Consider the following 14,373-nt stretch of genomic DNA (forward strand, 5'->3'; position numbering starts at 1 on the left):
ATTTATCAATAAATAAAGTTAATAATAAATAAATATTCTACTAAAATACATTCCTTAAAAGCACATATTTAAATGCACAGATCGAGAATACATCTCACAAAAGTCAAGTTACAATAAACACAGAACGTGGTTTCAAAAATGAATAGCCAAAATTGCCTGGGTAATGTTTTTTGAATGGGGACCGGAAGTTGTTCCTCTGCGCATGCGCACCGGGGCCCCTACCAGGCCGACGGAACCGCTCTGTGCCCGTGCTCCTCTCGTCTGTCCCTTTCGCTTTGCGGAGGACTGACGTCATCCTTCGATCTCCCTGGCGAGCTTGAATGGAGTGGGAGCCAAAGCGAGCGCGCGCGCGGTGCACGCCGGGAACGTCGACGCCCAAGATGGCGGCAGGATTGAAAAGTTGTTGGCGTCGGGCTCCATTGGAGGCGATGGCGGCGCAGTGAAGGCGGAGGCCGAGGCGGGGAAGGAGCCAAGATGACGCCTCCGGGCCCCGCCTGAGAGATGGAGGAGGAAGGCAAGAGGGCCAAGAAGGTGGGGTTGATTGGTTTGCTTGCTTGCTTGGTTTATTTATTTGTGGGGAGAGGGACTTTTGGGGAGAAGGGAAACTTGAGGCCTTGACCTTTCCAAAAGTATGTGAGGGGGGGCATTCCAGTTAATTACTATGTATTTAATTAGTCAGATAGTTGCCTACAACAGCACCAGAACAGAGAGGAAACAAACAAGGACATCTAATCACCTCTCAACAAAAGATTCCCCCCAGGCACAGTCAGGCCATTATATGCTAATCAAGGTGGTCAGTTGAAACATTCACACCTAGCTCCAGCAGACAAGAGTCCTTTGCCCAACCCTGGTCATTCCACAGATATATAAACCCTTTTTCCTAGTTCCAGCAGACCTCACTACCTCTGAGGATGCTTGCCACAGATGCAGGCGAAACGTCAGGAGAAAATGCCTCTAGAACATGGCCATATAGCTCGAAAAACCTACAACAACCCAGTTATTGCTAATGCTAATCAAGGTGGTCAGTTGAAACATCCACACCTAGCACCAACAGGTAAGAGTTCTTTGTCCCACCTTGGTCATTTCACTGACAAAAAAGGAAAAAGAGATGTAGGTTTTTTGGAACTAGGAAAATGGGTTTATATGTCTGTGGAATGACCAGGGTAGGGCAAAGGACTCTTGTCTGTTGGAGCTAGGACATCTAATCACCTCTCAACAAAAGATTGCCACAGGCACTGCCAGGCCATCAAATGCTAATCAAGGTGGTCAGTTGAAACATTCACACCTAGCTCCAGCAGACAAGAGTCCTTTGTCCCACCCTGATCATTCCACGGATATATAAACCCTTTCTTCTAGTTTCCAACAGACCTCACGACCTCTGAGGATGCTTGCTATATATGCACGCAAAACGTCAGGAGAGAATGCCTCTAGAACATGGCCATATAGCCTGAAAAAACTACAACAACCCAGTTGCCTTCATTAATTAAAACGGGCCCCCGTTTGTTTTGGAGAGGCATCCCAAGGATGAGGGCTCCTCACTCAGGGCCTTTTGGGGTGTCTTGTTGATTTTAATTGCTTGTATTCTTGTTGTTATGCTTGTATTGTTGTATTCTGGGCTCGGCCTCATGTAAGCCTCACCGAGTCCCCTGGGGAGATGATAATAAAGTTTATTATTATTATTATTATTGCCTTTACTACCTTAAGAATGATATTTCATTATCATCTTTGCCTCACAACGTTGACTCCAAAGACTGGTGTGATGAATTATGCACCTTCTGATTGGTCTTATAAAAAATATCGCCTTAAATTATGCTTTTAAGTTTTGTATGATGGACAGCATTGCATTAATACATTATTTGGGGGGCATGCTCTCTTTTCCTCTACAATCAAAGATGCATGAGTAGAATTCTCCCAGAATTAGGGACCAGAAAATAAATGTTTCTGGTCAACAGGGACATTTGAAGGCATGGATTCACTAGAATAATATATATAGGGGGGGTGGGGGTTTAGTAGTTGATGAAATGTCCTTTCACTGGTATCTGGCCACTTGGAGTGCCTCTGGTGTTGCTGCAAGGAGGTCCTCCATTGTGCCTGTGGCAAGGCTCAGGGTGCATTGCAGCAGGTGGTCAGTGGTTTGCTCTTCTCCACACTCGCATGTCGTGAATTCTACTTTGTGGCCCCATTTCTTGAGGTTGGCTCTGCATCTCGTGGTGCCAGAGCGCAGTCTGTTCAGCGCCTTCCAAGTCGCCCCGTCTTCCGTGTGCCCAGGGGGGAGTCTCTCATTGGGTATCAGCCATTAGTTGAGGTTCTTGGTTCGAGCCTGCCACTTTTGGACTCTCGCTTGCTGAGGTGTTCCAGCGAGTGTCTCTGTAGATCTTAGAAAACTATTTCTAGATTTAAGAAATGCTGTACAATGCCGTCGCTCACAAATAAGAGGTCTGTTAGCTGGCTAGAACATGAGGAGTTATGTGATTGAAACAGTGAAGGAGGAATGACTTGTAGCAATAGATGGGGAAGGGAGAACAGGTTGTGGGTGTTTGTGATTTCCATTATTGCTGGGGATTGAAAAGGAGGGTAAAGATGGGAAGACTGCCCTGGTGGGGGGAAAGGTCTTTCTTTACACACCCTTTCTTTTTAAATGTCAAGTGGCAAACTGTAGCTTGCTAATAGTGATTTAAAACAGAGCGCCGAACACCCACTAGAACACAGCCTCAGTCAAAGTGCGGTGACATATTTTTTCTCATCTGGTTGATTTTTTTCCTTTTCTGTAACAGAACAGGCTGTTCTGACAGCACACATCATTTGCGTGGAGAAAATAGGAGAATGTGGGTGGGAAAAGCTTTCAAACACCGGCTGCGATAGATACCAGGCAACCTCAAAGAGGCCACGACGACAACCCAACACAGCCAAGGCCTAGAAAATGCAAATGTCTTTGTGGTTGCTTCACAAGACCACACTGTCTAAGGGCAATGGTTGTCCATGCTTTAAAGCTGTACTTCTGATTGAGATGCTTTTTCCTTTGTGAGAGAACTAGCCTTAATCCTCAAACAGGAGAGTGGCTATCCAATTTGTCACTGAAATTGATTATGTCTCTTTGTTAATAGGATGTTTTAACTGTATTGAGCTAATGACTGGAATTGTCCACTAAATTGAAAGGGTGTTCTTCTGAAATGATGACTTTTTGGTGTGTACTCAAGTTTGCAATGACAGAGACTATGTGGTTGAAAAAGGAGTTAAGGAAGGTTTCGTAGCAGTGTAAGGTAAAGCTTTGGGTTGAAGAAGGCCAAAGGTGGGATTCTAAACTCAGTGACAAGCTAATGCAAGCACATAAATGAAAAATGGCACAGAGAGTGTGGTGGAGTCAAGATACAGCTATAGTTCATGGTTTAATGCAGGCATGAGCAAACTTCAGCCCAATCTCCAGGTTTTGGACTTGTGGGAGTTGGAGTCCAATAGACCTGGAGGGAGGACCGAAGTTTGCCCCTGCCTGGTTTAATGGTTTGAGTGTTGGATTAGGATTATTGAATCCCTGTTCAGCTGTGGAAAACTGGCCTTGAGGAGTCACACTATCTCAGCCTTGGAAGAAAACAATGGTGGAAAACCCCTGTGTGCATTGACAAGCTGGACTAAAATGATCAAGGGTCTGGAGAACAAGCCCTATGAGGAGTGGCTTAAAGAGCTGGGCATGTTTAGTCTGAAGAAGAGAAGGCTGAGAGGAGACATGATAGCCATGTATAAATATGTGAGAGGAAGTCATAGAGAGGAGGGAGCAGACTTGTTTTCTGCTTCCCTGGAGACTAGGACGTGGAACTATGGAGATTCGATCTGAACACGAGGAAGAACTTCCTGACTGTGAGAGCTGTTCAGCAGTGGAACTCTCTGCCCTGGAGTGTGGTGGAAGCTCCTTCTTTGGAAGCTTTTAAGCAGAAGCTAGGTGGCCATCTGTCGAGGGTGCTTTGAATGCAGTTTTCCTGCTTCTTGGCAGAATAGGGTTGGACTGGATGGCCCATGAGGTCTCTTCCAACTCTGTGATTCTATAATTCTATTTTTTGGGTTGTTGTAGGTTTTTCGGGCTATATGGCCATGTTCTAGAGGCATTTTCTCCTGACGTTTCGCCTGCATCTATGGCAAGCATCCTCAGAGGTAGTGAGGGTTGCTTGCCATAGATGCAGGCGAAACGTCAGGAGAAAATGCCTCTAGAACATGGCCATATAGCCCGGAAAACCTACAACAACCCAGTGATTCCGGCCATGAAAGCCTTTGACAATACATTCTATGATTTGTTTCCAAGTTTTCATAACTCAGATATCTTGCTTAGCGGCCACAAAGCGAGGTGAAAGGCTCACAGGAGTACAGGACAGAATGATAGATCTCTAGTAGCCTCAACAATATTTTGTATTTTCTTCATTTGTGTGTGATTCTTGTTGCCGCTCTTTAGGTATTTAGTAGTAGCTTCTTCCAGCAATATTTCCAGGCACTTTTTCTCCCTGGCCAGTAATATTTGCCACCCGTTTTAGGGTTTTAATTTTGTCTCTATTTGGCAAAGGCCATGCATGTTTGGTGCTTTTTCGTCTTCGATTCCTAGAAATTGGGGGCAGGCAAACCTTCTGGCTTCCCGCCCTTCCTGTATTTCCTGTTGAACCACTGTGGTTAAATAGGGACTTTGTGGATGAAGCTTAGGAGTGTTTCCCAGGCGGAAGAAGGTAGCGGTATGCGCCTTTTCCAGCATCACAGTGATTCACAAAGAAATGGGAAAGGGGTTTCATTCCATGTTAATCTTCTTGGGAGGTTCAGTGTACAGAGTTTTGTAAAATTGAATGGAAACTGTTTAGATGACAGTTCTTGCACATGACTGGAACAACACGCAAGGACAATGAGGGCCTTTCTTTCGACCTGATTGTTCAGAAATGTGCTTCTGACTCTTCCCAAGAGGAGTGTGCTAATTAAAATGTCCTGCTAATTTTAGTTTGGTTTCACTGTGGAATTGAAATAAGAATTTGTGGCAGCTGGGGAAGGGGGGGTTGAAAGAACAATCTCCTTACAGAACATTGAATTGTGATCATTACCTTGGGATAATTAGTGACCAGAGATATATTCAATCATCCTTTTGCCCCTTTACTTGTGAGTGTTAGCTTTCCAGCTTGCTGTGCGTTTGGAGACTGTGATGGTTCCATCATGTCACAGGTGCAGCAGTAACGTTATTCATTCTTATCTTTTCTCCTCTTATGTCTTTTCCATGGAAGCTGCACAATGAGGTCAAAGGATTGTTCTTCACCCTGCAGGGATGTTTATCTGCAACTGCTGGCGTGGAGTAGAGATCTTGGTTCAGATATCATTCAGGCCTGGAATGATTAGCCTCTGTTCCTCACAAAGTAGTTGTCAGGAGTAAACAGTGAATACATGGCCTTGAGCACCAGGAAGGAAAGACAGTGGTAGTTATGATGACTATATGACAAGCACTCTTTTCATGTGTAGGAACCATATAGAAGTTGTGGTTGTCTTCATGTCCTGCTTGCAGGCTTCCAATCGTGCAGGCATGGGCAAACGTTGGCCCTGCTGGTACTGCAGAAAGTTGAGCTCCTAGGAGCCATATAGAAGTTGTGGTTGTCTTCATGTCCTGCTTGCAGGCTTCCAATCGTGCAGGCATGGGCAAACGTTGGCCCTGCTGGTATTGCAGAAAGTTGAGCTCCTAGGAGCCATATAGAAGATCTGGTTGTCTTCATGTTCTGCTTGCAGGCTTCCTGTAGTGTAGGCTTAGGCAAACTACGGCCCTTCAGATACTGCAGAAAGTGGAGTTCCTAGGAGCCATATAGAAGGTGTGGTTGTCTTCATGTCCTGCTTGCAGGCATCTTATAATGCAGGCATGGGCAAACCTAGGACCTGCAGGTACTGCAGAAAGTGGAGCTCCTTGGAGCCATATAGAAGTTGTGGTTGTCTTCATGTTCTGCTTGCAGGCTTCCTGTAGTGTAGGCTTAGGCAAACTACGGCCCTTCAGATACTGCAGAAAGTGGAGTTCCTAGGAGCCATATAGAAGTTGTGGTTGTCTTCATGTTCTGCTTGCAGGCTTCCTATAGTGCAGGCATGGGCAAACTTAGGACCTGCAGGTACTCCAGAAAGTGGAGCTCCTTGGAGCCATATAGAAGTTCTGGTGGTCTTCATGTCCTGCTTGCAGGCTTCCTGTAGTGTAGGCTTAGGCAAACTACGGCCCTTCAGATACTGCAGAAAGTGGAGCTCCTTGGAGCCATATAAGTGTTGTGGTTGTCTTCATGTTCTGCTTGCAGGCTTCCTATAGTGCAGGCATGGGCAAACTTAGGACCTACAGGTACTGCAGAAAGTGGAGCTCCTAGGAGCCATATAGAAGTTCTGGTCGCCTTCATGTTCTGCTTGCAGGCTTCCTATACTGCAGGCTTGGACAAACGTTGGCCCTCCAGGTACTGCAGAAAGTAGAGTTCCTAGGAGCCATATAGAAGGTCTGGTTGTCCTCATGTCCTGCTTGCAGGCTTCTTATAGTGCAGGCATGGGCAAACTTAGGACCTGCAGGTACTGCAGACAGTGGAGCTCCTAGAAGCCATATAGAAGGTCTGGTTGTTTTCATGTTTTGCTTGCAGGCTTCCTGTAGTGCAGGCTTAGGCAAACTTCAGCCCTTCAGATACTGCAGAAAGTGGAGTTCCTTGGAGCCATATAGAAGGTCTGGGTGTTTCCGTGTCCTGCTTGCAGGCTTCCTATAGTGGAGGCATGGGCAAACTTTGGCCCTGCAGGTACTGCAAAAAGTGGAATCCTGACATAAATAAAATGGCCAGCACTGATGACGAACTTTAACCTCGCACACTTGTTCCAGAGGCAGCTCCCTGTATTTCGGTGAAGTTTATTGCAAAGTCCATTAGCAGCATTCTTGAAAAGAGCTATTCATTCATTTCTAATTCTGCCCAAGGTGGTTTGCAACAGATAAAACTTTATTGTGTAAAAGTTTCTTTAAAAAGAAAGTAATTCTAGTAAAAAAAAAACCCCACATTTAGACATAATGAAAAGGATAGAAGAGAAAGTATACTCGTATGAAAAAACCCTCCTGTCCCATGATTTCAGAAGTAATGGCCTAGATTAAAATAGTTTCGCTGGCGGGAGAAAAGAGGGCAGAGCAAGGCAACCGAACTAAAACCTACATCAACTCATATAGGGAGATACGGTCTTTCAGATAGTCTGCAAAGATACAGAATGGGGGACAATGCCTGGCTCGAGAGCAGTATGTGTGAAAAAGATCTTGGAGTCTTCATGAACAACAAATTAAAGATGAGCCAACAATGTGATGCGGTGGCAAAAAAAGTCAGCGGGATTTTGTCCTGCATCAATCGGAGTATAGTGTCTAGATCCAGGGAAGTCATGCTCCCCATGCTCTATTCTGCCTTAGTCAGACCACACCTGGAACACTGAGTCCAATTCTGCACACCACAGTTGAAGAGAGATATTTACAAGCTGGAATGTGTCTAGAAGAGGCTGACTAAAATGATCAAAGGTCTGGAGAACAAACCCTATGAGGAGCGGCTTAAAGAGCTGCGAGTGTTTAGCCTGAAGAAGAGAAGGCTGAGAGGAGACATGACGAGGGCCATGTATCAAGATGGGAGGGAAAGTCATAGTGAGGAGGGAGTAGGCTTATTTACTGCTTCCCTGGAGATTAGGGTGTGAAACAGTGGCTTCAAACTACATGAAAAGAGATTATGTCTGAACATTAGCTTGATTCAACAACCCCCCGCTATAATGAGCCCTCCTCTACGAATAACCTGCTTCTCCTTTATCTCATCCGAGTTTTAAATTAGTTTTAAATTAGTTTTTCTTTTAATCTTTACATGTAGCCCACCCATTGCCACCGTGATTGTGTTTATTGTAATTGTATATTGCTATGCATTCACATGTTTTATGTAATTATAATGTTGTTTATTGTCTGCGTTTTCGGTTTTATTCTGTTGTAATTTGTTGTTTGGGCTTGACTTCATGTAAGCCGCCCCAAGTCCCCATCGGGGGGATGGTGGCGGGGTATAAATAAAGATGATGATGATTATTATTGGGAAGAACTTCCTGACTGTGAGAGCTGTTCAGCAGTGGAACTCTCTGCCTCGGAGTGTGGTGGAGGCTTCTTCTTTGGAGGCTTTTAAACAGAGGCTGGATGGCCATCTGTTAGGGGTGCTTTGAATGTGATTTTCCTGCTTCTTGGCAGAATGGGTGGCGGGGTATAAATAAAGATGATGATGATGATTATTAGGAAGAACTTCCTGACTGTAAGAGCCGTTCAGCAGTGGAACTCTCTGCCTCGGAGTGTGGTGGAGGCTCCTTCTTTGGAGGCTTTTAAACAGAGGCTCGATGGCTATCTGTCGGGGGTGCTTTGAATGTGATTTTCCTGCTTCTTGGCAGAATGGGTGGCGGGGTATAAATAAAGATGATGATGATGATGATTATTATTAGGAAGAACTTCCTGACTGTGAGAGCTGTTCAGCAGTGGAACTCTCTTCCGCAGAGTGTGGTGGAGGCTCCTTCTTTGGAGGCTTTTAAACAGAGGCTGGATGGCCATCTGTCGGGGGTGCTTTGAATGTGATTTTCCTGCTTTTTGGCAGAATGGGTGGCGGGGTATAAATAAAGATGATGATGATGATTATTATTATTATTAGGAAGAACTTCCTGACTGTGAGAGCTGTTCAGCAGTGGAACTCTCTGCCCCAGAGTGTGGTGGAGGCTCCTTCTTTGGAGGCTTTTAAACAGAGGCTGGATGGCCATCTGTCGGGGGTGCTTTGAATGTGATTTTCCTGCTTTTTGGCAGAATGGGGTTGGGCTGGATGGCCCACGAGGTCTCTTCCAACTCTAGAATTCTATGAAACCAGTAGTTCCCAAACGTTTTTTGACCAGGGACCACTCTCCAACGTTAGTACCAAAAGGGTTAAGAATCAGTTTTTGGTCAACTTTAGATTCGGTTTGGTTATTTGGAGTGCTGATTCAGAAAATTGCACTGGAGTGACCACATCAGCTCTAGCTTCTGATACAGAATGTATGCAATCCAGTAGTCTCCATCTGCTTGCCAACATATTGGATAATCTAGAGCCACTGACCTTATTTTAGGGCTCACGGCCCACTGATCTAAACTGGGAAAGGCTATTAATGGTTATGAGCAGTATTTTGAGGTCTGCTTGAAATGGAACTGGTGGAAAAGGCAGCTGTTGGTTCTTTCTTCAACCTTATTAACGGGATATGCAAACTTGATGCAAACATAAAGACATCTTGCTTTGGGTTGTTGTAGGTTTTTTCGGGTTATATGACCATGGTCTAGAGGCATTTTCTCCTGACGTTTCGCCTGCATCTATGGCAAGCATCCTCAGAGGTAGTGAGGTCTGTTGGAACTAGGAAAAAGGGTTTCCTGTGGAATGACCAGGGTGGGAGAAAGGACTCTTGTCTGCTGGAGCTAGGTGTGAATGTTTCAACTGATCACCTTGATTAGCACATAATTGCCTGATAGTGCCTGGAGCAAACGTTTGTTGAGAGGTGATTAGCTGTCATAGAATCATAGAATGAAAAATAAAAGAGTTGGAAGAGACCTCACGGGCCATCCAGTCCAACCCCCTGCAAAGAAGCAGGAATATTGCATTCAAATCACCCCTGACAGATGGCCATCCAGCCTCTGCTTAAAAGCTTCCAAAGAAGGAGCCTCCACCACACTCCGGGGCAGAGAGTTCCACTGCTGAACGGCTCTCACAGTCAGGAAGTTCTTCCTCATGTTCAGATGGAATCTCCTCTCTTGTAGTTTGAAGCCATTGTTCCGCGTCCTAGTCTGCAAGGAAGCAGAAAACAAGCTTGCTCCCTCCTCCTCCCTGTGGCTTCCTCTCACATATTTATACATGGCTATCATATCTCCTCTCAGCCTTCTCTTCTTCAGGCTAAACATGCCCAGTTCCCTAAGCCGCTCCTCATAGGGCTTGTTCTCCAGAACCTTGATCATTTTAGTTGCCCTCCTCTGGACACATTCCAGCTTGTCAATATCTCTCTTGAATTGTGGTTCCCAGAATTGGACACAATATTCCAGGTGTGGTCTAACCAGAGCGGAATAGAGCATGGGGAGCATGACTTCCCTAGATCTAGACACTAGGCTCCTATTGATGGAGGCCAAAATCCCATTGGCTTTTTTGCCGCCACATCCCATTCCTGGCTCATGTTCCCCTTCCTGTCCACGAGGACTCCAAGATCTTTTGCACACGTACTGCTCTCGAGCCAGGCATTGTCCCCCATTCTCTATCTTTGCATTTTGTTTTTTCTGCCTAAGTGGAGTATCTTGCATTTGTCACTGTTGAACTTCATTTTGTTAGTTTTGGCCCTTCATCTCTCTAATCTGTCAAGATCGTTTTGAATCCTGCTCCTGTCCTCTGGAGTATTGGCTCTCCCTCCCAATTTGGTGTTGCCTGCAAACTTGATGATCATGCCTTCTAACCCTTCATCTAAGTCATTAATGTCCTTGTTTGTTTCCTCTCTGCTGTTTTGCTGTTGTAATTTTAGAGTTTTTAAATACTGGTAGCCAGATTTCGTTCATTTTCATGGTTTCCTCCTTTCTCTTGAAATTGTCCACATGCTTGTGGATTTCAATGACTTCTCTGAAAGCCTTCGACAATACATTGAACATCTTGCTTTCTTGCTTGCTCCCCCCTCTCTCTTTCTCTTTCCAACTTGGTTTCTTCTAGGAAGGAGAGCCACCCTATGAGCTCATAGCCTTTGAAGCCCGCTGCCTCCCCACCCTCGCTGGGCCAGGACATAACTGTGGGAAAGCTGCTATTTTTATCCTTTCGCTTTCTCCGTAGGAGTCTGCAGTAAGTGCCGGTTCAGAAGGTGGCAGCAGAGCCGCCCATTGCGGCCTGCCAAGCCACGATTCCCAGAGCGATGTGTAGGTGAACGCCATCCAAACCGGCTGGATGTTTGCTTGCAGTGCAACTGTCCTCTGGGCTTGAAAAAATATGGGAATCCTGGGACTTTTTAAAGTTGTTTTGAGATGGAATGTTCCTCTTCTGCACTCAGATGAGTTCAGAAAGTGGGTGATTATTTCAGAAAGTCATTTTGGTGCGCTCTTTGAGGTTGCTTAAGTCTGTAAGCTTGCTTTCTCCTTCTGAATTGCTTTGTTGGCATACAGGCCAGGGTGGGCCTGTCATAGAATCATAGAATCAAAGAGTTGGAAGAGACCTCATGGGCCATCCAGTCCAACCCCCTGCCAAGAAGCAGGAATATTGCATTCAAATCACCCCTGACAGATGGCCATCCAGCCTCTGCTTAAAAGCTTCCAAAGAAGCAGCCTCCAACACACTCTGGGGCAAAGAGTTGGCCCCTGGAGCCCCTCCTTCGTTCTGCAAAACTTTTGAGGAAAAGCTCAGCAAGACTTTCCCATGCCTTCTACCCTGAAATGGTGCAGAAAGACCTCCAAATGTTTGAGAGTATGTGGGAATATCCCCGCCCTACAAGCCCCCCAGAATCCCATACTGCCTCTAAATCAGTGGTTCTCAACTTGGGGGTTGGGACCCCTGTGGGGGTCGTGAGAGGGTGTCAGATGGGTCGCCAAAGACCATCAGAAAACATAGTATTTTCTGTTGGTCATAGGGGTTTTGTGTAGGAAGTTTGGCCCAATTCTATCGTTGGTGGGGTTCAGAAAGCTCTTTGATTGGAGGTGAACTATAAATCCCAACAACTACAACTCCCAAATGTCAAGCTCTATTTCCCCCAAACTCCACCAGTGTTCACATTTGGGCATATTGAGCATTGAGCCCTTCTATTGTTTTCTGTTTGGTCACGGGAGTCCTGTGTGCCACATTTGGTTCAATTCCACCACTGGTGGAGTTCAGAATGCTCTTTGATTGTAGGTGAACTATAAATCCCAGCAACTACAACTCCCAAATGACAAAATCATTTTTTTGAGTGAAGGACATACATTGGGTTGTTAGGTGTCTTGTGGCCATATTTGGTGGCCATTCGTCCAGTGGTATTTGAGTTATGTTAATTCCACAAACGAACATTACATTGTCGAAGGCTTTCATGGCTGGAATCAATGGGTTGTTGTAGGTTTTTTCGGGCTGTACGGCCATGGTCTAGAGGCATTCTCTCCTGACATTTCACCTGCATCTATGGCAAGCATCCTCAGAGGATGCTTGCCATAGATGCAGGCGAAACATCAGGAGAGAATGCCTCTAGACCATGGCCGTACAGCCCGAAAAAAACCTACAACAACCGAACATTACTTTTTTATTTGTATGGATTGTTTTGTTTATATGTATTTTTTCCTCTATTGTAATTCGTTTGGGCTTGGCCTCATGTTAGCCACCCCGAGACCCTTCGGAGAGATGGTGGCGGGGTATAAATAAAGTTTATTATTATTGGACTGGATGAATCACTGAATCATAAAGTTAGAAGGGGCCTCCTGAGTTGTCTGGTTGAATGTATTATCGAAGGCTTTCATGGCCGGAATCACTGGGTTGTTGTAGGTTTTTCCGGGCTATATGGCCATGTTCTGGAGGCATTTTCTCCTGATGTTTTGCCTGCATCTATGGCAAGCATCCTCAGAGGTAGTGAGGTTTGTTGGAAGTAGGAAAATGGGTTTATATATCTGTGGAATGACCAGGGTGGGACAAAGGACTTTTGTCTGCTGGAGCTGGGTGTGAATGTTTCAACTGACCACCTTGATTCCCCCCAGGCACTTCCAAGCCATTAAATGCTAATCAAGGTGGTCAGTTGAAACATTCACACCCAGTTCCAGCAGACAAAAGTCCTTTGTCCCACCCTGGTCATTCCACAGATATATAAACCCATTTTCCTAGTTCCAACAGACCTCACTACCTCTGAGGATGCTTGCCATAGATGCAGGCGAAACGTCAGGAGAGAATGCCTCCAGACCATGACCATATTGTCTGGTTGAGCTACCGAGTTCCTTTTGAAGATCTACAGGGAAGGAAACCCTATCACTTCTCTAGGCAATGGAACCCATTGCTTGACCATTTCCACTGTCAAGATATTCCTTATAGCATTCAAATGAAATCTACCCTCCTCGGGACTTCATTCAATTTGGTCCTACTCCGAGCCAGCAAACACCACTGAAAGTAGCCAAAGAGAGCAAGGTCATTTCATTTGCTCTTAATATAGAAGAAGAAGGGAGCACAGGTGTGACACTCCCCCTCAAATTTTGACAGAGAAGTGCCTGGTGCGCTGCTTAACCTTTTGCTACCGAAGTTGTAGCTGCAATTCTGCTTTGCAGGCATCAAAGTGTTCTTTCTCTGCACGACTGGGTGAGGAATGAGAACCAAAGTCCCACATTCAAAGTGACTTTTGCGAATGAGATTACAGAGATAACTCACTGCCTTTTAGGGAAATCCTTCAGATAAAAAAGGGTTGATGGGGACAGCCAGAGTTTGAATCCTTTTAAAGTCAAAAATGGGAAGTTGAGGGACTGGTGGGGGGTTTCAAGGAGCCACAAAATGGGACCCCGGAGGCTACAGACATCTCTGAGAGTCTGCACTTTGCTTGCCTCTGCTGTAACACTTGCCTAGAAAAAGTGTGCTTCTCCTATTCTGTTAGAGCAGGCATGGGCAAACTTGAACGCTCCAGGTGTTTGGGATTTCAACTCCCACAATTCCTAACAGCCAGAGGGGTTGAAGTCCAAAACACCTGGAGGGCTCAAGTTTTTCCATGCCTGTCTTACAGCTTTAAACCATATAGATCTGAAAAGCCAAACTCCTTTGAGTTACTAGCCACCCCCTGCCATGCGTTGGCTGTGGCCCAGTCTGTGTATATGTGCTTTGTATGTGTATATATTTGTGTATATGTGTGTTTGCATATATATGTGCATGCCTTGTAATGTAATTTTTGTTTTTTGGCTTTTTAAGTCTCGTCTGCTGTATTTTTCAGTGTTTTTATGAGTGATGGTCACTTGTTGGCCTGAGAGGTGTCTTGTGTCCAAATTTCGTGTCAATTCGTCCAGTGGTTTTTGAGTTATGCTAATCCCACAAACTAACATTACATTTTTATTTATATAGACTAGCTGTACCCGCCACGCTTTGCTGTGGCCAACCTTCCCTCTTTCTCTCCTTCTTTTCCCCCTTCCTTCACACCCTCTTTCCTTCCTTCCTTCCTTCCTTCCTTCCTTCCTTCCTTCCCATCTTTTCTTCTTCCTTCCTTCTTTATCTCTTTCCTTCCTTCCCCCTTTTTCTTTCTCTTCTGCTGTCTCTTTTCTTCCTTCTCTCTTTCCTTCTTTCCTTCCCTCCCTCTTTCTTTACATCTTCCCCCCTTCCTTCACTCCCACTTTCCTTCCTTCTTTCCTTTTTTTCTTTCCTTCTCTCCTTTCTTCCTTCTCTAACTTTCCTTCCTTCCCCC

At 45.3% G+C, this 14,373-nt stretch overlaps 1 protein-coding gene across 1 annotated transcript in view; it reads left to right on the forward strand.

Annotated features, from left to right (window-relative positions):
* The first annotated feature begins 339 nt into the window (after window positions 1-339).
* Window positions 340-14,373, forward strand: part of CCM2 (CCM2 scaffold protein) — a 52,470-nt gene continuing 38,436 nt past the window's right edge. The window contains exon 1 of the mRNA XM_060782747.2: window positions 340-531. Within this exon, the coding sequence (XP_060638730.2) occupies window positions 502-531 (30 nt within the window). The 5' untranslated portion in view covers window positions 340-501. The remainder of the gene's footprint in view (window positions 532-14,373) is intronic.

Source organism: Anolis sagrei, chromosome 6 (genome assembly GCF_037176765.1).
Source record: "Anolis sagrei isolate rAnoSag1 chromosome 6, rAnoSag1.mat, whole genome shotgun sequence".
NCBI classification, from domain to species: domain Eukaryota; kingdom Metazoa; phylum Chordata; class Lepidosauria; order Squamata; family Dactyloidae; genus Anolis; species Anolis sagrei.